The 20,941-nt window shown below is 37.3% G+C and overlaps 1 protein-coding gene across 6 annotated transcripts in view; it reads left to right on the top strand.

Moving 5' to 3' along the window:
• The window catches only part of ARID4B (AT-rich interaction domain 4B), a 150,468-nt gene extending 132,278 nt beyond the window's left edge, over positions 1-18,190 (top strand). For 4 of the 6 annotated variants that reach the window (XM_041747982.1, XM_041747984.1, XM_041747983.1 and 1 more), the window contains 5 exons: positions 3,194-4,408; positions 7,839-7,952; positions 10,193-10,408; positions 11,764-11,910; positions 16,419-18,190. In XM_041747982.1, coding sequence (XP_041603916.1) covers positions 3,194-4,408; positions 7,839-7,952; positions 10,193-10,408; positions 11,764-11,910; positions 16,419-16,546 — 1,820 coding nt within the window. In that variant the 3' untranslated portion in view covers positions 16,547-18,190. Of the gene's footprint in view, positions 1-3,193; positions 4,409-7,838; positions 10,409-11,763; positions 11,911-16,418 lie in introns of those variants that run through there. The other 2 variants (XR_005986736.1, XM_041747985.1) reach the window with 2 other exon arrangements.
• The last annotated feature ends 2,751 nt before the right edge of the window (positions 18,191-20,941 follow it).

The raw sequence follows: 20,941 nt of genomic DNA, 5'->3' as shown, positions 1-20,941 counted from the left end.
AACTATAAAAAGCAGTTGGGTTTTGAAAAACTGAACAAGAAAACACTGAGCTGGGATTTTCTTATAAACTGTCTCACAACTAAATTATTGATTTGTACCTCATGTCTTAGTGAGTGCTGTATATATGATGTATATACAGTGGTATATTCTCTTCCCCCCACCCCCCCATATACATACCAATCTCTGGAGTCATCCTGGAATAATCTTTGGTAGGTGGAGAAATTACCAAGTAACTAAAAGAAGAAAAACCTTCAGAACTAACAGACATGATTTTTTTTTTTTTTTTTTAGATTTTATTTATTTATTCATGACAGAGAGAGAGAGAGGAGCAGAGATACAGGTAGAGGGAGAAGCAGGCTCCATGCAGGGAGCCCGATGTGGGACTCGATACTGGGTCCCCAAGATCACACTCTGGGCCAAAGATGGCACTAAACCGCTGGGCCACTGGGGCTGCCCATGATTCTTTTTTTTAAAGATTTTATTCATTTATTGGGAAGAGCGGGAGACAGAGTATGTAAGATAGAGCACCAGCAAGGGGAAGAGGCAATGAGGGGCAGGGAGAAAGGGAGAAGCCGACTCCTCGCTGCGCAGGGGACCAGATGAAAGGCCCCAGGACCTTGAGATCATGACCTGAGCCAAAGGAGACGCTTAACTGACTGAGCCACCCAGGTGCCCTAGGACATTGAATCTTTATATTGAAAGAGCCCACCAAACACCTGGTAAATTGGTTAAGAAAGAGCTATGCCACAGTGCATTATTATGAAATTTAAAAATACCAGCAATAAAAACAACCACCACTAAGGATGAGAAGACAAATGAAAGTAGTGTTTTTAACACTTGTAAGGAAAATACCTTCAAAGTTTTGAGGGGAAGTAATTTTCAACTTGGAATTCTGTACCTAAAACAATGAAGTTTGAAGGGTAGGATGTATTCAGATATAAGGACAAATAATATTTATCTTCTATATAACTTTTTCAAGAAAGTACTAGATGATGTGCTCCAACACATACAGGAATAAACCAAGAAAGGGGAAGATGGGCAATTCATTTAACAGTGGGTCTCTGTCAAGAGAAAGCAGTGAAAGGAATTCTAGGATGATGGCTATTAGAGTAGACCCAGAGAGCAACCAACTAGATGGAGTTAGAAAGTAGGCCTCTGAGATAGAGAGATTTGGTGAATAAGGGAATCAGATGGAGTGCTAGACTTAATGGAGCAGTTGAAATAAAGATGAAAGGCCTACAAAAGGAAGACATAACGTAGAAAAGAAAAGAAGGACTTGTGGAAACTTGAAAAAAATAAATGGCTCTATCCAAAAGAAGTTTATCAAGCATGCTGCCTACTTCTGCAGTGAACCACATTTATGTACGTTACAAATAGTATATTTAATTAAAGATGATTATATATAGAAAGTATGACAGGAGATGGGAATATTAATAAGAAAACATCCTCACTGCTCATTGCAGGCTAAATTTCCTAAATGAACAAAGTTACAGTTCTCATCATTTCTAAATAATATACTACCCAAAGAAATGGTATTGAGACTTCAGAGGCTGCAAAAGGAAGAAAAAGAGCTGTTGGTTTTCTTTCTACATTTGTTTGTAGTCATATTTGCATTGCTTCCATGGTTTAAAAAATTCAGTTATACAGAACATGTTGAAAAGTTAAATGTTTCTGTCTTAATTGTATCATTTTTTATTTTTAGGAAACTTAGCTAAAGAATATACGTAGTGGGACACCTGCTTGGCTCAGCAGTTAAGCGCATCTGCCTTTGGCTCAGGTTATGGTCCTGGGGTCCCGGGATCGAATCCCAATCGAGCTCCCTGCATGGAGCCTGCTTCTCCCTCTGCCTATATCTCTGCCTCTCTCTTTCTGTGTCTCTTGTGAATAAATAAATAAAATCTTTTAATATATATATATATATATATAGTATTGTAATTACAATTTTATTTTATTTTATTTTTTTTTAATTTTTATTTATTTATGATAGTCACAGAGAGATAGAGAGAGGCAGAGACACAGGCAGAGGGAGAAGCAGGCTCCATGCACTGGGAGCCCGACGTGGGATTCGATCCCGGGTCTCCAGGATCGCGCCCTGGGCCAAAGGCAGGCGCCAAACCGCTGCGCCACCCAGGGATCCCTGTAATTACAATTTTAAATCAGGAGTTCAAACAGCTTATATTTCTATTTCATCTCGACTTTTACTAGCTCTTTGGGGTAGTTTAACCTCTAAATTCCAGTCTCCTAAACTGTAAAATGGGGTTATTTTACCTGCCGCTTATAGGGTTATTGTGAGACTGAATCAGACAGTCAGTGCAAGGCATATCAAAGTATCTGGCATATAGCATTTTCTCAGTAAATGTTAATATTAAAATCCTAGTAAAGGCAAAATTTTTTTAAGATATATTTATTTATTTTGAGAGAGCTAGCGAGTGCACATGAGTAGGGAGGAGGGGCAGAGGGAGAGGAAGAGAGAATCTCCAGCAGACGCCCTACTGACTACAGAGCCTTACTTGGGGCTCCATCCTATGACCCATGAGATCACAACCTGAGCTGAAACCAAGAGCTGGATGCTCAACCGACTGAGCCACCCAGATGCCCTGGCAATTATTTTTTATACCTAATTGAATTCATTTACTAAAATGAATTTTTAAGAAATAAAATCTGTAAATATTTTTATATAAGGTATCAGTTACTTAAGTTAATTGTGTCTATTCTTTAAAACATCATAGAAATTCATTGTTCATAAATATTTGAATAATCATTACAACACTGAAAATGAAGTATATAATTTCCTAAGAATACAGACTTTGAAGTTAGAATTACCTGGACCTGGGACTGCATCCTGACTGCACTATTATATTCTACTCATAAATTTAAGAGGTTTCTTTTTTATAATCAGCTTTATCGAGGTATAATTTACAAACAATAAAATTCATGATTTTTATGCTTACAATTTATTGTGTTTTGGCAAAGGTGTACAGGAGTGTCACTACAGTCACCCTCTCAATGTAAAACATTACCATCATTGTGTGAGTGTCTTCCCTCTTCAAAGCTCCCTTTCCTCACCTGTAAGATGGGGATAAAGCCTAGCAACCCAAGAGGGTTATAAACAGGCTAATTATATCAAGCGCCTTGCACAGGGAAGTCATTGCTAGTGTTGTTATACTCATTGGCTTTTCTTCTTATTTTCTAGCTTCTGAAAGTTCTGCTGAGGACAGTGAGCAGGAAGATGAGACAGGTGCTCAAGATATAGATAACAGTGGCAAAGAGGACTCTAAGATTGATCATTTGACCCACACCAGAAATGATCTTCTTGCGAAAGAGGAACAGAACAGTTCATCATTGCTAGAAGAAAACAAAGTCCATGCAGATTTGGTAATGTCCAAACCAGTGTCAAAATCTCCAGAAAGATTAAGAAAAGATATGGAAGGATTATCTGAAGATACTGATTATGAAGAAGACGACGAAATCACAAAAAAGAGGAAAGATGTTAAGAAAGACACCACAGAGAAGTCTTCAAAGCCACAAGTGAAACGTGGTAAAAGAAGGTATTGCAATACAGAGGAGTGTTTAAAAACCGGATCACCTGGCAAAAAGGAAGAAAAAGCCAAGAATAAAGAATCGCTTTGCATAGAAAACAGTAGCAACAGCTCTTCAGATGAAGAGGAAGATGAAAAATCAAAAACAAAGATGACGCCAACTAAGAAATATAATGGTTTGGAGGAGAAGAGAAAATCTCTCCGGACAACTGGTTTCTATTCAGGATTTTCAGAGGTGGCAGAAAAAAGGATAAAACTTTTAAATAACTCTGATGAAAGACTTCAGAACAGCAGAGCAAAAGATCGAAAAGATGTCTGGTCAAGCATTCAGGGACAGTGGCCTAAAAAAACACTGAAGGAGCTTTTTTCAGACTCTGACACGGAGGCGGCAGCTTCCCCGCCCCATCCTGCCCCAGAAGAGGGGCCGGCAGAGGGGTCACTGCAGACTGTAGCTGAGGAGGAGAGCTGCTCGCCCAGTGCCGAGCTGGAAACACCACCTCCAGCCAGTGCTGACAGTAAACCCGCTGAGGAAAAAACAGCAGAGATCGGTGACAAAAAAGCAGAATTTCCTAGTAGTGGCAGCAATTCCGTGCTCAATACCCCTCCTACTACACCCGAATCGCCTTCCTCGGTCACTGTAACAGAAGCCGGTCAGCAGCAGTCTTCTGTGACAGTGTCAGAACCGCTGGCTCCAAACCAAGAGGAGGTTCGAAGTATCAAGAGTGAAACGGATAGCACAATTGAGGTGGATAGTGTCGCAGGGGAGCTCCAAGACCTCCAGTCGGAAGGGAACAGCTCACCAGCAGGCTTTGACGCAAGTGTGAGCTCCAGCAGTAGTAATCAGCCAGAACCAGAACATCCTGACAAAGGTGAGGAGCAAAAAGCACACATTGCCTTATTTTAAGATTTCCCTCCTTACACTGTCAAGGGCTTCACAGTGTCTCCTATTAGAACATGAGATGTTTAAGTGAAATACTTGTGTGAACATGGTAAAATGGAAATTTGAACGGTAATTTGAGTGATGAGTAGTGAATGAATTTAAAAGCTTGAGAAGGATTTAATATCCTTTGCTTGAGCTATTACATTTCATAGTGGACCAGAACACATGCAAAAAGTGCATCCAAAATCCAAACCTGCTTGAAAATTCATTATACATGACTATATGGCATGAGCAGCTGAAGTATATTTCTGTAACATTGTTTTTGCAATTGTAATGTGCAGTTTCTCACAAACATTTTGATTTATTGACAGACCCCTCCACCCTTAACCAAATACTGTATGTAGGGGTTTGGAGCAACCAACTGTCCAGGCACTGCTTTCCTCAGACAACCGTGTCAAACTGATTTTCAAGCCTGACTAACTTGTGTGAGTTTGTAAAGGAATTTGCTGCTTTCTTAGTTGCATAGCTTCCAAATTGAAGGACCAATGTGTATGTAAATAACCTACAATAATACTTTTTGATTTTCCGTGGAGTTGTTAAAAGAAATTCAAATTAGTACTTTCCAAAGTATTAGTGCCTTTTGATTTTACCATAGCTATACTTCTGTCATTATTTTTCTTATAAACCACTTCACTCAGGTGTCTTCAAATGAATATAATATACACTGACACTTGGCTTCGAAACATACTTTTCCATTGCAAAGATAGGATATGTATTTTATATAACATACCAGTTTTTATTATACTTGCCTTACGTTTTTAGCTGAGTTTAAAGAGATGTGGCATAGATCAGATGAGTTAATTCCAAGATTCTCACACAAATATTTTTTTCCTTTTTTTCAGCTTTACTGAGATATAATGATGTGACACTGTCATACAAATCTGGACTTAAAACATTTCTTTTTAAAAAATAAATGTTGGGACACCTGGGTGGCTCAGTGGTTGAGCCTCTGCCTTCGGCTCAGGGTGTGGTCTCGGAGTTCCGGGACCAAGTTCTGCATCGGGCTCCTTGCATGGAGCCTACTTCTGCTCCCACTGCCTATGTCTCTGCCTCTATCTCTGCCTCTCTCTGTCTCTCATGAATAAATAAATAAAAATCTTTAAAAATAATAATAAAAATAAATATTAACTAAAAATATAGTTGCAGTTCAGTTGGGATCATCATTATGTTTTCATATTCATGCATATAGCTACAGTATGTGTTCCATGGAAAAGAGCTAGAATAGTTTTTTGACTGACTAAGCACTGCCTTTTTTGGAATCTTGATCTTGACCAGGTTAAAAAGTATTCAACTGAAGAAATACTCCCAAATTTAGGATAATAGAGACCATCTGCTTTATGAAATCAAAGCATAAAATATTTTTTAGAATTGATCTCTCTTTATTTTTTTTAAAGATTATTTATTCATGAGAGAGACACAGAGAGGCAGGGACATAGGTAGAGGGAGAAGAGGCTTCCCGCAGGGAGCCTGATGCAGGACTTGATCCCAGGACTCTGGGATCACCCCCTGAGCCAAAGGCAGACACTCAACCACTGAGCTACCCAGGTGCCCCTTGATCTCTCTTTAAAATAAATTCTTAAGCACCGATTTCATATGGCTTCATTTTAAGAAATTTGTCTACCAATATCAGAGAATTCACATTATAGCAAAAGTAAAAATGGAAGTTTTACAACTTAAATTTAGGATTTCCCTCCAATTAGTTCACATTAAGCTTTTTATTTCTTGCACCTGAAAGCTTCAGAATTAACACTCTTTTAGGGAGAAACCTGGCAATTATTTTTAAAACTCTGTGCTTCAATATAGTCATTACTTTAATAACCTCTTTATGTTTCACTTAAATTGTTATATTAAAATAGCATTAGGAGGGCAGCCCGGATGGCTCAGCAGTTTAGCGCCACCTTCAGCCCAGGGCCTAATCCTGGGGACCTGGGATCGAGTCCCACGTGGGGCTCCCTGCATGGAACCTGTTTCTCTCTCTGCCTCTCTCTCTCTCTGTCTCTCTGTCTCTCATGAATAAATAAATAAAAATCTTAAAAAATAAATAAATAAAATAGCATTAGGAAAAGTTATCAGTAAGGTGTAATTTAAAAAATTAGAAAAAAAAAAATAAAAAAAAAATAAAAAAAAAAATTAGGAAGTTACAAACAAAACAGTTAATAGCCTATTCCTTTTTTTTTTTTTTTAAGAGTTTATTTGACAGACAGCACAAGCAGGGGGAGTGGCAGAGAGAGGGAGAAACAGGCTCCCCACTGAATAGGGAGCCTGTTACAGGGCTCAATCCCAGGACCCTGAGATCATGACTTGAGCTGAAGGCAGACACTTACCAACTAAGCCACCCAGGCACCCCTAGCTTATTCCATTTTTGACCAAGGAAGCCCATCTTATATATTCAAGACTGATTTTACCATTTGTAACAGGACTAAGAAATGTTTCTTGTAGCAAGCATGCATAGTTTTTTTTTAATCATATTTATATGTCATTACAGTATCTGACATTGTACTGAGTAGAGATGGGACTTCATTAATCTCTGAAGAAGTCTGGTAGATGGTACATATAATTAGAAATACTTAGAAACACAGCAGATGCTGAGGACCAAGTTAATAGTATAGAAAAGTGTCCTGAAACTACAGTCTGGAGGAGTGGTCATGACATGAAGCCTGGGCATGTCTTAATGAAGAGAAGGTCTTAGTGAAGATGTAGGATGTGGGCTAGTTCTTAAAGAGGAAGACATTTATGATGTTTCGGGATAATTTCCTGCCAAGAAGATGAAATATTTCTCAGAATTACTATGCTGGATTTGTAAATGGTATATGTGTCAACCAGTGCTCTGGCAGTGAGGTTATTGGTGAAATAAATAAATTGGTAAAATAACTAAGTGTGAATTACTAAAATTTATCCCATTAATATAAATTTAAAAATTTTTTTTTTAATTAAAATTAATATCATTAAAAATATAGCATTAATATTTTCATCTGTAATTAAATCTTAATATTTATTTTGCTTTTATTGAATTTTAACAAATTTCAGTTTTTATTTTCAGCATTTACCTGTTTTTGAATGACTAGACTCATAAACTTCCAGTACTATTTTGAGAACTGTTTTTAGTTTTATCTGATTTTTCTAAGATGGATGTACCTATTTTATTTGCTTTTTTAAAACTCTTCTATTATGAGTAGTAATTCAGTTCATTAATGATAAGTAATTCTAAAAATTACAGTAATTTCTTTGATAATTGTACCTCTCATAAAGAATATGCATAGTTTCAGAGTTTTTCTCTGCTTCTAAAATGTGGAATTAATTTATACCTAGGAAAGCTTAATTTTACTTTGTGTTACTTAATAATTTCTTTCCCATCATAGCCTGTACAGGTCAGAAAAGAGGGAAAGAATCTCAGGGAGGAGGAAGTTCATCAAAAAAGCAGAAACGAAGCCATAAAGCAACAGTGGTAAACAACAAAAAAAAGGGAAAAGGCAGTAAGTGTGAAACCTCTCGTTATTTAAATATATAAATAATGGCGGATACGGTTTTTTCCCCCCCATTAAGAAAAGGGTATTCAGGATATGGTATAGTTAAATATTTTGGTTTTGTCTCTGCCCTCAAAAAAGTCACACAGAAGTCTTCTGATCCTAGGTAAATTCTAGGATTAAGCAGTTTGGTGTTGAAATTCAACAGTGGTATTGATTGCTGATGAATGATCAGGTAATCCTCTTTAAGATAATAGCCAATATAAGTTCAACATCTTTGTTAGTGTTATGTCCCACCCATTCTTTCCACTTGACATTATATGTACCATATATAATTGAAAATACTTTCAATTATATATTGTTTTTATTACAATGAAATTGATTGCTTTGTAACTCTTCAAGGCAAAATCAGACTGAAAGAGATTAATCAAGATAGCTTTAGAGCTGTAATTCTAACAACTCCAGTCTACTACATTTATCTGTGGTACCCCAAACTGTGTGTCCCAAGAGCAGCTATATAAACAATACTAAAAATTTAACTTTAGTAATGGCTCTGTTTGTCAACCAACAGGAATTTATATACTGTATTTCTCCTGAGAGCTGCACATTTTATCTCTCTTTTGTAGACAAAGTGAGAAGCAGAAAATATGTAAAGAATTTTTTTTCAGGTGCCCCACACTGACCTCCTGCTGCTCTTCCAGGAGACTCCTGCCACCTCCACTGCCTGACCTTTGCTATCGGCCGGCTTGGCTGCACTTCAGTGCAGAAAAGGGTTATGCGGCCAGCTCCCCGAGGTTCTGCTGAGCCCATATGACTTCCAGGCGGTGAATATGGCGTCCCTCGGGGCCCCGGGCGGCTGTGCTCAGCAAGGCCATGAAAGCCAGGCTGAGGCAGACCACTGCATCAGAGTGGGGCCAAGCCTTGGGTGGCTTAGCTAGGAGTTGCCAGGGGTTCCAGAGCAGCAGTGGTGGGGTTGGGAGGGGATTCGTTTAAGATGTGTTTTATAAAGGAGTGGTGGCGTTTCTTCATTCTCCAAACACCACAGTGGGAGGAGTTGCTGTGTACCTTTTCTATCTAGAATACTTTTCAGGCTTTGAAAGCCTAACTATGCTTTTCTTGGGGGTAGCTGTTGTTAAATAATGAAACAATAAATAAATGCTAAGTTGATCATCAATTACTTGGAATATCAAACAGGATATGTAAAGTGTTACTTACTACACAGTGATATTTTTGTCTTAAAGACTTTACCGTTTAAATGACATTTCCTAAGAGGGCTCATCTTCAACAAGTCACTTAATGTATTCCTATAATTTTGAGTACATTAGTTATATTTGATTGTATTCTATAACTGTTCTGTAGCAGTTATAGTTAATTATATTCTCCCATTTTAATTATTGGGCCAAAGGCTTGGTACATCAGAATGAGGAAACCATTCTCTGAGAATAATTTAGTAAAGTGGAACCAACCCATGGAATCTAAGATAATACTTTGTGTCCAGGAAGTGGTAATTCATGGAAATATCAATCCGCATCACCTATTCACATGGTAAACTGGCAAGGTTAAGCCTTTCTATTGGAGAACTGAGACTGATCAGCAGAGACAGATGTAACACAGTTATTACATAGATTTGTGAAATACTCATACTGAATATATTTACCAGAGTTGAATTGATGGTTTATTTTAGTCAACATGCTATGATATGAGTTAGTTAAGGAGAAAATCATGTACACATTAAAGTTTAGAGTTTGGGAACCCAAAGAATTTTTTTTATTGAATTTCATGATTATATATCATTGTTTGCTTATGGCCAGAGGAGTAGGAAAAGTATTATATGAACATGATATGTATACAACCTAAAATATTAAAATTAAGTTCTTACAATGAGTCATTTTAAAAATGCTGTATTCTGTTTTTCATATAGTAACATATTAGAATAAAAATGCATTCAAATATATAATTATGATACATTGGCAATCTATCAGGTGTAATGGAAGATTAGTTTGAATGATTTAAAAAAATATATTATTGGCAATTCAGGTAAGAATTTATTGGTTTTGGTTTTGTTGTCCTTCACTGAGATGCTGCTGTATTTGTACATGATGACTTTTCAGGTCTCTAGGCAGGATCTGTAAAGCAAGGTACTCACTTCAGTAGAAAATGTTAAATTGTTAAATTGTTCACTAAAATCTGTGACAAGTTTTTTGTTATTTTTTGGTTTACTAATGCTTTTCTTTTAATTTTTCTTTCAGCAAATAGTAGTGATAGTGAAGAACTTTCTGCTGGAGAAAGTGTAACTAAGAGTCAGCCGGTCAAATCAGTTTCCACTGGAATGAAGTCTCACAGTACCAAATCTCCTGCAAGGACACAGTCCCCAGGAAAATGTGGAAAGAATGGAGATAAAGATCCGGATCTCAAGGAACCCAGTAATCGATTACCCAAAGTTTACAAATGGAGTTTTCAGATGTGTAAGTGACATTTAGTATATTGACAATGAAGAGGAAGAAACTTCAGGACACCTGGGTCGCTCAGCGGTTGAGCATCTGCCTTTGGCTCAGGGCATGATCCTGGGGTCCAGGATCAAGCCCCGCATTAAGGCTCCTTGTGGGAAGCCTGCTTCTCCCTCTGCCTGTGTCTCTGCCTCTCTCTCTCTCTCTCTCTCTGTCTCATGAATAAATAAGTAAAATCTTAAAAAAAAAAATAGAGGAAGAAACTTCAGCCTGGTAGTGCTTTTCAGGCTAATAACTCCAAAAAAGAGGCTATAACCAAACTTAAGACATCATAACCGATGGCAGTGTAGAGAGCTTATTTGGATCTTGATTTGCATGAACAAGTTTCGAAAAGAAAAATTTCAAGGCAATTCAGACAAATATCAACATCAACTAGATAGATATTTATTTATTTATTTTTTGTTTGTTTGTTTTTTTTGTTTGTTTGTTTGTTTTTTTTTTAGATATTTATGATAAGATGTTAGAAATTTGCTTAAAAATAATCTGCACTTGGGAGTGGGAGTTATCAGTGGGGTAGAAAGAGACAAGATTTGCCATGAATGCTAATCACTGAAGCTGAATGTTGGTTTGTGGATGGCGTTATTATTCTGTGTACTTTAGCTTACATGAGAAATCTCCATAATAAAAACTTCCTGAAAAAGATTACCCCAGAGTTTTTCACACATGGAGATATTCTTAGGAAATTGAAAACTGCTTTTTTTAGAGCTTTTTAAAGTTTTCCTACTATTTAAAATTTATAAATTTATACATACGCAAAAAACAAAAGTTATACATAACTCATAAAAATCAAAAAAGAGGACAAGAAGAGGCTGAAAGACAAAAATTTATCTAAGTATGATTTTTAGTGATATATTGTGATACTGTATGTGAATTTTTAGCATATGTATTTGATACTTATGATAGAATTTTTAGCATATGTATTTAGGGACTAAGGTTTTTAATTTTACGCATTTATTCAACAGATTCAACATGCCTTATGTTACAAGCATATATAGGCATAGCTTTTCCTTTTTTTTTTTTTTTTTTTTTAATTTTTAAGATTTTTAAGTAAGCTGCACCCAACAGGGGACTTGCACCCACTACCCTGAGATCCTGAGTCACATGTTCAACTGACTGAGCCATCCAGGTGCCCCTAAATAGGCATAGCTCGTTATGTTCTAGGCTAAGAAAAAAAATCTCAGGGAAACAATATCCATAAGCCTTATTTTTAGTTCATCTGTCTTGACCTTTTTCTGCAACCACACTATATGCTTGCTTTTATGTGCTACAGTTTTGTTCAAAAATATGTATTGATAAAACGTTTAAATTCACAGCGGACCTGGAAAATATGACAAGTGCTGAACGCATCACAATTCTTCAAGAAAAACTTCAGGAAATCAGAAAACATTATCTGTCATTAAAATCTGAAGTAGCTTCCATCGATCGGAGGAGAAAGCGTTTAAAGAAGAAAGAGAGAGAAAGTAAGTTACTAACCTTACTTAAACAAGCAATTTATGACTACAGTTAGACTCTTGAGTTTACATCTGTGTATTGTTAGGCAAGTCCTTTAATCTCTCTGTCTTATTTTCCTCATACATAAAATGGTAAATTTTATCTAAAGAAAAAAATTATTTCAAATCACAATGTTCACTTTCATGGAGTTTATAATCTGCCTCAAAAAACCCAAATTAGATTTCAGATAGTGAAGAACACTGTGAAGAGAATAATGTTAACCCAGGGATTGGATGTATTAGATTACAAGTGGTCGGGACATTTCATTGATACCTGAATGACCAGAGGAAGTGAGAGAAGCTAAATCTGAGGGAAAAGAGTTCTCTTAGTCTTCCAGGGCTGCCATAATAAAGTACCACAGGCAGGAGATACATGGCTTACCTCCAAATACTGTCACATTGGAAGTTAGGGCTTCAACATAGAATTTGGGGAGACAGAATTCAGTGCATTAGGGAGTCCTGGGCAGAGAGAACAGCAATTATTCCCTAAGATAGAGGTGTGGGTGTTTTTGTTTAATTTTTTTTTTTTAAACATTTTGGGCCAGATAATTCTTTGCTGTGGGGGGCTGTTCTGTGCACTGTAAGATGGGTTAGCAGCAGCCCTGGCCTCTACCCACTGGGTGCCAATAGCCCGTGCCTCACAGTCGTGACAAACAAAAATGTCTTCAGATGTTTTTCAGATATCCTCTAGGGGGCAAAATTGCACCCCAGGCTGGAAACAGCTGCTCTAAGGTGGGAATACACTTGGTGCCTTCAGGAGCAGAAAGAAAATCACGGTGGTGAAAGTGGTAGAAACGTAATCTAGGTAGGCAGAAGCCAAATCCTGTGGGGCTTTGTATGCAAGGATGACAGGTTTAGATTTTATTCTAAGTGAGATGGACAGCTATTTGAAAGTTTTAAACAGGAAAATGTTGTGGTCTATTTATAGTTTTTAAAGATCACTGCTATGTGGAAAGCAAACTCTAGATGGGCAGTGGTAGAGGGAAGTGATATTGGTTAGGGAGATGTTAAATTTACAGTGGCTTCTGGGGGTGAGTGACAGTGCTCTGGACTGCATGCTGGGTTAACAGTGCTTGCTGATGGATTCGGTGCAGGTGGAGGGAAGAAGCAGCAAGATGACCTGTAGGTTTTCAGCTGGAACACACGGCTACTTGGTGCTGACTTTGGAAATGAGGAAGACCTAAACAGGAAGACCTAGAAAAGATATGGGTTGGGGAACACAGAAAGGATTAGACATATTTGTTTTTGTCATGTTACTTTTTTTTTTTTTTTTTAGGATTTTATTTATTTGAGAGAGAGCATGTGCACACAAGGGAGGGGAGGGGGCAGAGAGGGTAAGCAGACTCCCCACTGAGCCGAGAGTCCTGAACTGTGCTCAGATCCCAGAACTCTGAGATCATGACCTGAGCCAAAGTCAGACACTTAACTGACTGAGCCACCCAGGTGCTCCTTTGCCATGTTACTTTTTGAAATGCCTATTGTGCATCCAGATGGAGATGTTGGGTAGAGGGTAGGATATGTAAGTGTGTAGCTCAAGGGAGAAGGCAGGACCAGAAAGATCACTTTTAAGTCACTGGCATAGCTAGAGTACAGTTCTTATCTTTATTAAGCCCAGTACTTGAGAAAATCACCTAGAAAATAAACGTGAGTACAAAAGAAGGAAAGTGGAGGCAAGCCCACTTTTAGGAGTAATGCTGAGAGGGAAAAGATTGAAGTAGCAAGACTTGAGGAGTAGCCGTATATGAAGAAAACCAGGAGAGGCTGGCCAACAGTTGAGGAAGAGGAGAGTGCTCATTTATGTCAAATGTTGCTGAAAGGCCAGGAAGTGGCCAGTGGCTGATCAATATTGGAATCACTAGTGACCTTTTCAAGAGCATTTACTGTGAACTGTGGCAGTGGAGAAGCTGGATTAAAGCTGATTGGGGGGGATCCCTGGGTGGCGCAGTGGTTTGGCGCCTGCCTTTGGCCCGGGGCGCCATCCTGGAAACCCGGGATCGAATCCCACATCAGGCTCCCGGTGCATGGAGCCTGCTTCTTCCTCCACCTGTGTCTCTGCCTCTCTCTCTCTCTCTCTGTGACTATCATAAATTAGAAAAAAAAAATAATAATAAAAAAAAAATAAATAAAGCTGATTGGGATAGGGGGAGGTGAGGAGGTCGAGATGGTGACCCTAGGAAAAAGGGAGCCCTAGGAAAATCTCAGGTTTTGTAGTGAATGCAGAAAGGGGACATTAGAGATGGGGGGAGGGACAGTGTCATTGCAAGCTTATGATTTTTCCTCCCTGGCCCTCTTCTTTTTCCACTGTTCTCATGCTCTGAAGCACTTTGATTTCATTTTTTTTTCTTCAGAGGAATATATTTCCATCCCTCTTCTTCTGTTGTGATAAGTCCTATAACTCTTTCCAACTTTGTCTAGGCTTTTTAATTTGTGTGCTGGCTGAAAGCCTGGGTTATGGAGTAATTTGAAAAGAAATGCTAATATATAGAAAGTATATACAAAAACATTCTGTCAAAGGAAGGGGATCAGGATTCTATTTGATATGTAACCATCTAAAAATAATTAAAAATCGGGATCCCTGGGTGGCGCAGTGGTTTGGCACTTGCCTTTGGCCCAGGGCGCGATCCTGGAGACCCGGGATCGAATCCCACATCAGGCTCCCGGTGCATGGAGCCTGCTTCTCCCTCTGCCTGTGTCTCTGCCTCTCTCTCTCTCTCTCTGTGACTGTCATAAATAAATAAAAAATTAAAAAAAAAATAAAAAAAAATAAAAATAATTAAAAATCAATTATAAGCATACTATTTAAATCCTTATGCTAGAGCTCCTTATTCTTAAGTCATCTAAGCCTTTTTAGAGTATTTTTTATGTAATAAGCGGTCTATCCAGAAACTGTTCCTCTAAAAACAGTGTTTTGTGTATGTGTCACCACAGATTCTCTATAGCAAGTGATTCTGATAAATGGATGCTTTCTCTGGGGTGTTAGCATTAAAAGTCAGTTCCTAAATACTATTAAAATATCAGTCAGAAAATGACTATCCTAGTTGTCAAAGAAAAGCAAACCAAATATACTATTCCTAGCCATCCCCACACTCAAAATGTATAACTGCAACCAGTGCTAGGAAAATATAGTTTAATTCATATACATTGCTGGAAGCATTGGCACAATTATTTTGGAAAACGATTTAATTATGTATTTGGAGAACTAGCTAATTCCAGGTCTAAGAATAGGTCTCAAGGAAAAATAGTAACCATAAAGAAGTTTGTTGTGATAATATTTATAATAACAAATTATTTAAATTGTGATACATTAAAGAAAAAGTAGACATTTAAAATTTTATTTAAAATGCTCAAAATGAAAAAAAATAAAATAAAATGCTCAAAATGTTCATTGCATTTTTGTTGGTAACAGGAAGAGACTAAAAATTAAATATTATAATTCATAAATATAATGGAGTACTATTCAACTTTGAAAAGACAAAGAGGTAGATTTATATATGTGTCGATATGTAACAATCTCCTGAGACAGATTGTTTAAAAAGAAAAATCAGGAATCAAACACTATATACTATGATTGTGTTTTTCAAGTAGAGTTGTAGCTGCACATATTAAATTTGCATATCATATCTCTAGCTTCTGGAGATAACATTCTTATCAGAACGGGGGCTAGAAACATTTTCCATAGAGGCAGATGATAAATAATTTGGGCTTTGAGGGCCAGTTGGTCTCTTGAGAACAACTTCACCCTGCCGTTGTAGGTGTGAAATCTACCATAGGCAAGATGTAAGCACATAGGCATGGCTGTTTCCAGTAAGTTTTTCTTAACAGAAACAGGTGGTCTAGATTAGGCCTGGGGGCAATAATTTGCCAGCCCCTATTCTAGAGTTTTAAAGACAATGAAGCAACTGGTAACAAGGGGGAAGTGGAAGTTGGAGGACTTACGGAGGGTTTTTGATGAGATTTGCTTTTCTACCTTATATTCCTGTACAAAGGACTTTCTTTTACCTTGTGCATGTATTCATTATAACATTTTTCCCCCAAATAATTGATCTATAACAAGGAGAGAATTTCCCTGAGGAAAATAACAAATTTATCATTTGCTTTGTAAACAAAGTATAGGAAAATGCTATAGTTGAGCTGTGGTCCCTTTTGTTCCAACTGGAAGAAGCAATTAGCCTCCCATTCTCATCACCATTTAAATTCATAAGAAACTCTAAACACTGGAAGATGCAGAACTTAGTAGGAGGGAAATTATTTTTGGAGGGATTACAGATTTTTCCTATTGGATTTAAAGTTCTTTTTGACACGTGGTTTAGCTACTTGAGATACACTAGTTTTTCCTTTTTTTGATACTATGGTATTGTGACATTGCGGACTGCTCTTATAAACTAAGTGATTTTAGTCCAGTGGACTGGTGTTTGCTTTCTTTTTGTTCTTGTATAAACATTTGTTTAAGTCTCTGGTTTGATTTCTCCTTTCCTCAGGTGCTGCTACATCCTCATCCTCTTCTTCCCCTTCATCCAGTTCCATAACAGCTGCTGTTATGTTAACCCTAGCTGAACCGTCAATGTCCAGTGCATCACAAAATGGAATGTCAGTTGAGTGCAGGTGACAGCAGGACTTGCTAAAGCACTTTGCACTTAATGGCTGTTGAGGGCCACGTCTTTTTTTATACTGCACAGTGGCACAAAAAAAAAAAAAAAAAAAATCAGACAAGCACTATTTTATATTTAAAAATTGTTTCTTGACAAGCTGACTTGGCACTTAAGTGCACTTTTTTTATGAAGAAAAAGTACAATGAACTGCTTTTCCTCAAGCAATAATTGTTTCCAACTTGTCTGGGAATTGTGTGTCTGGTAACTTGAAGGCCTTCCACTGTGGCAAATGGAGGCTTTTCACTGCCTGTAGAGACAATACAATAAGCATAGTTACTCGGTGGGCCAGAACATGTTAAGATAACTTACTGTATATGTATTCCCTTGTATTTTGTTAAAGCTGGAACATTTGATATTTTTCCATTTATTTATGAAAAAATATGAACCTATTTTCATTTGTACGAGCTAATTGTTTTTTAAAGCAAGTCACCTTAGGGTGGCTTTAATTGTATAAGTCAAGCACATGTAATAAATTCAAAACCTGCAGTTAACAGGATATTAGACATCAATCCTGGTAACCAAATATTAAAGATTCTCTTTAAAAAAGACTGAACATGTTTACAGGTTTGAATTAGGCTAAAAGGTCTTGCAGTGGCTTTTCATGCCCCTTCAAATTGGAATGGAACTACTGTACTTTGCCATTTTTCTATAAATCAGTATTTTTTTTTAATTTTGATATAATACATTGTGTGAAAAAAGAAAATGGCTAATAAACTGTATTAAATCTTAAACAATGTATAAAGATTGTACTTAGCCAGTTCAAAGTGTATATTTATTCATAATGAATTATAACAGTTATATTTTTGTGTTTTCTTGTAAATGTTTCTTTTTCCTTAAATACAGATAATTCATTTGTATTGCTTATTTTATTATGAGCTACAAGAGGACTTCAGGAACAAGTAAACTGTATTAGTATGTTTCAAGGTTGTTGATATGAACTGTCTCAAAAGGATGGTTGTTATTTTAAGTATAAATAGCTAATCGGAGTGGTAGGCCTACAAAATTAAATGCCTTGTATAAAATCCAAAATGAACGCAAAATTGTTTTCACTTGTATTGACTTTATGTTGTATGATTCCAATCTCTGTTCTGTTTGGCACTTGTATTTAATTCTACACCTTTGTAAGACATTTGTATATTGCGGATGTGTTCATTCAAGCTATTTAATACCTGGCACTGTTAATACACAGTACTTTACTGTACAGACTGTTTTACCGTTTTAATTGTAGTTCTGTGTACTTTCTTTGGATGGGGCTGGCATGTTTTATTTGTTTTCTGGCAATACGACGTGAGAATTTCGAAGCGTTTTGTTGTAGATGCTAACGTGTCAGAATCCTTTACATTCAACTTTTCTAAGAAAAGCATTTTCAGTCTTGTAGTGTGTGCTTACAGTAACTAATTTTGTTGAAAATGGTTTCAAGTTATTCAAATTTGTACAGGACTGTAAAGATTTGTTGACAGCAAAACGTTGAAGAAAAAGCTTATAGAATAAAAGCTATAAAGTATATATTAGGATCTGCAAACAATGAAGAATTATGTAATATATTGTACAAATGTAAGCAGAGGCTCTGAAATAAAATGCCATAGTTTGTGAATCCTTGATTTTGTTTCTAAAAGATAAAGTAATTTTTTAAAAAAAGATTTTATTTATTCATGAGAGACACAGGCAGAGGGAGAAGCAGGCTCCGTGCAGGGACCCGACGTGGGACTCAATCCCAGGTCTCCAGGATTAGGCCCCAGGCTGAAGGCGGCGCTAAACCACTGAGCCACCCAGGCTGCCCAAGATTAAGTAATTTTAGTTCATTTCTATATGTGATGACTGACTGGAACATATATCTCTAGCCCGTATTATCAGAAAAGGGGTTCACGGACATGCCAAAAAGGGAAATATTATACCTATTAAAATTAAAAGTCCATTAACCAGACACAGGATTTATTAGGCATTTTTATATGTTTATATACACTATAGACTATTTTGCTTGAGTCTGAATATGAATATTTATGACTTGGGAGGTTTGTCTAAAGAAGAAAAAATTTATTTCCTTTAACATGTGAAACCTGCACCAGCAGCTTTTTCCCTTTTTCTGTCTTGTAATTTCATTCATTGGACTTATACTTTTATTTTATTTTATTTTTTTAATTTTTTTTAAATTTTTATTTATTTATGATAGTCACAGAGAGAGAGAGAGGGAGAGACACAGGCGGAGGGAGAAGCAGGCTCCATGCACCGGGAGCCTGATGTGGGATTCGATCCCGAGTCTCCAGGATCGCGCCCTGGGCCAAAGGCAGGCGCCAAACCGCTGCGCCACCCAGGGATCCCCTGGACTTATACTTTTAGTGCACTCTGCCCCATTGCACATTGGAATCATCTGGACATTGTTAAAACAATAGTCCGTACTCCCACTGTGCCCATGGAGATGGTGGGGGGGGGCAGCTATTGCCCCCCAAAGAGTCGTACTTAATTGGTCTAGGATGGTGCTTGGATATTGATCTTTCTTTAAAGGTCTCCAGTGATTTAATATGTGTCTGAGTTGAGAACCACTGCTTTTCCCCACTTTTAAAAAATCGGTAATTAGGATTTTTGCCCCATTTAATGAACTTTCCATCAAGAGACAATCCTTTAAACAATTTTTAAGGCCTAAAAAGCTCAAATGTATAGTTTTAAATCGACTTTGGGATGATCCTTTATTTTTACAGAAATTTGCTTAACTTCTAAGAGGTGAATTTTAAAATCTGAAGAACAGTGCTTCCCAAAATGAAGTCCTAGATACTGATTCCTGGAAATGCTTTGGCAATTGTCAGATATATATGCCATATATAGCACTCTTTTTTCTGCAGAGATTCGGTGTTAGCATATTCAAAACTAAGGAAGCCTGTGAAGACACCTGGCTAACTTCCTTTACCCATCTGTTATCAATCTTCTGACCATGACACCTTGTTTTTCAAGGAACTACTGCTATCACCTACTTTGCGTGTTACAGAAATAGTGCTCTAAAGGGGAACAATTCTAAACTTTGTTGGAGTCAACATTTACTATCTGGGGCCTCTCTGCCTTCCTGCCCATTCTGTCCTTCTTCCCAGCTTCTCTGGAGAGTTTGAGAATTTCATAGTTATTACCAGAATTTGACTTAACATTTTCATCTGGGCACCTGAACTATATTTTATCAACCTAGTTACAGTGTATGGTAAAATTAGGATGTGGGGTTTTTTTCTCCAAAACTTTTTTTTTCCCCCTACTGAAATAAGCTGAGAGTGAGGTCTTATTAATATTCTTAACCTGGGGAGACTGGGGAAGCTGAAGCAGCAAACATAAAGACCACTAACATTTTTTTACAAAGTGTTTTTGTTTATTTTTTTTTTCAAGTAGGCTTGATTCCCAGTGTGGAGCCTGATACAGGGCTTGAACTCATGACTGTGAGATCCAGACCTGAGCTGAAATCAAGAGTTGGACACTTAACCAACTGAGCCACCCAAGCGCCCCTTGTCTGTGCTTTCCTAAGAAAAGAGTCTTTATATTTTAAACTTTTCAAAGCGGTTAAGTGATCTCCAAAGGCTTAAAAACCAGTTCTGAACAGCAATGGGGATCGCTTAAGTCTCCAACCAGAGACTTAATTATTTTCATCCTAATTATTTTCCTCTAGAAATGTGTGCTACCTTTCATTCTTTATGAGTCCATTTCTTCACCTTTCAATTTTCACCTACTATTTACGGATTTTTGGCTAACATCATAATGGGTTTTGTGTATATTAGATGTGATCTCCTGGAGGAATAGTGTCATGGTTTAGTTGTGGAAGTAATATATGTAAGACTTAAATATGTGCTAAACTATATTGTAAGGAAAAACCAGTGCATAGGAGTTTAAAGGGGTGGTGAATTAGTATACAGGACATGTGATGACAGATGTGATGGTGACACAGAGGAGACGCAAACCTTGAAGTAACATTTGAGGGAGATTCATCTAGAAATAGACTGTAGGCAACAGTGGAGAGGAAGAGTTGGAAAAGACCAGATGTGATGAAGTTGCAGTGCCACTTAGAGAAAATGATTCTTGGAAAAATCATGACACCTTGTTTCTTGTTACTCTAGAGAGAGTAAGGAGGGAATGGGATTGGGAGATCTGAAGGAAAAAATGAGTAGAATCTCTTCATTGGACTGTACAGGATAGATGGAGGGAGACACTTGAATTGCAAATAGGCACAGTTGGGTTTGTCTCATCTTTTGTGAAAGATCACAGTTATGGGAAACCTTTTAAAAAAGAGACTCAAAAACCAGGCCCAAGCAGATGAGTATTATGAGGATTTTTTTTCATTAATTTTTCTGATGCGGTCTATGAAAGGTCACATATATTCTCCG

This window comes from Vulpes lagopus, chromosome 3 (genome assembly GCF_018345385.1).
Source record: "Vulpes lagopus strain Blue_001 chromosome 3, ASM1834538v1, whole genome shotgun sequence".
Lineage (NCBI taxonomy): Eukaryota > Metazoa > Chordata > Mammalia > Carnivora > Canidae > Vulpes > Vulpes lagopus.
The sequence above is the reverse complement of the archived record's forward strand: the minus strand, read 5'-3'. Positions and strand labels throughout refer to the sequence as shown.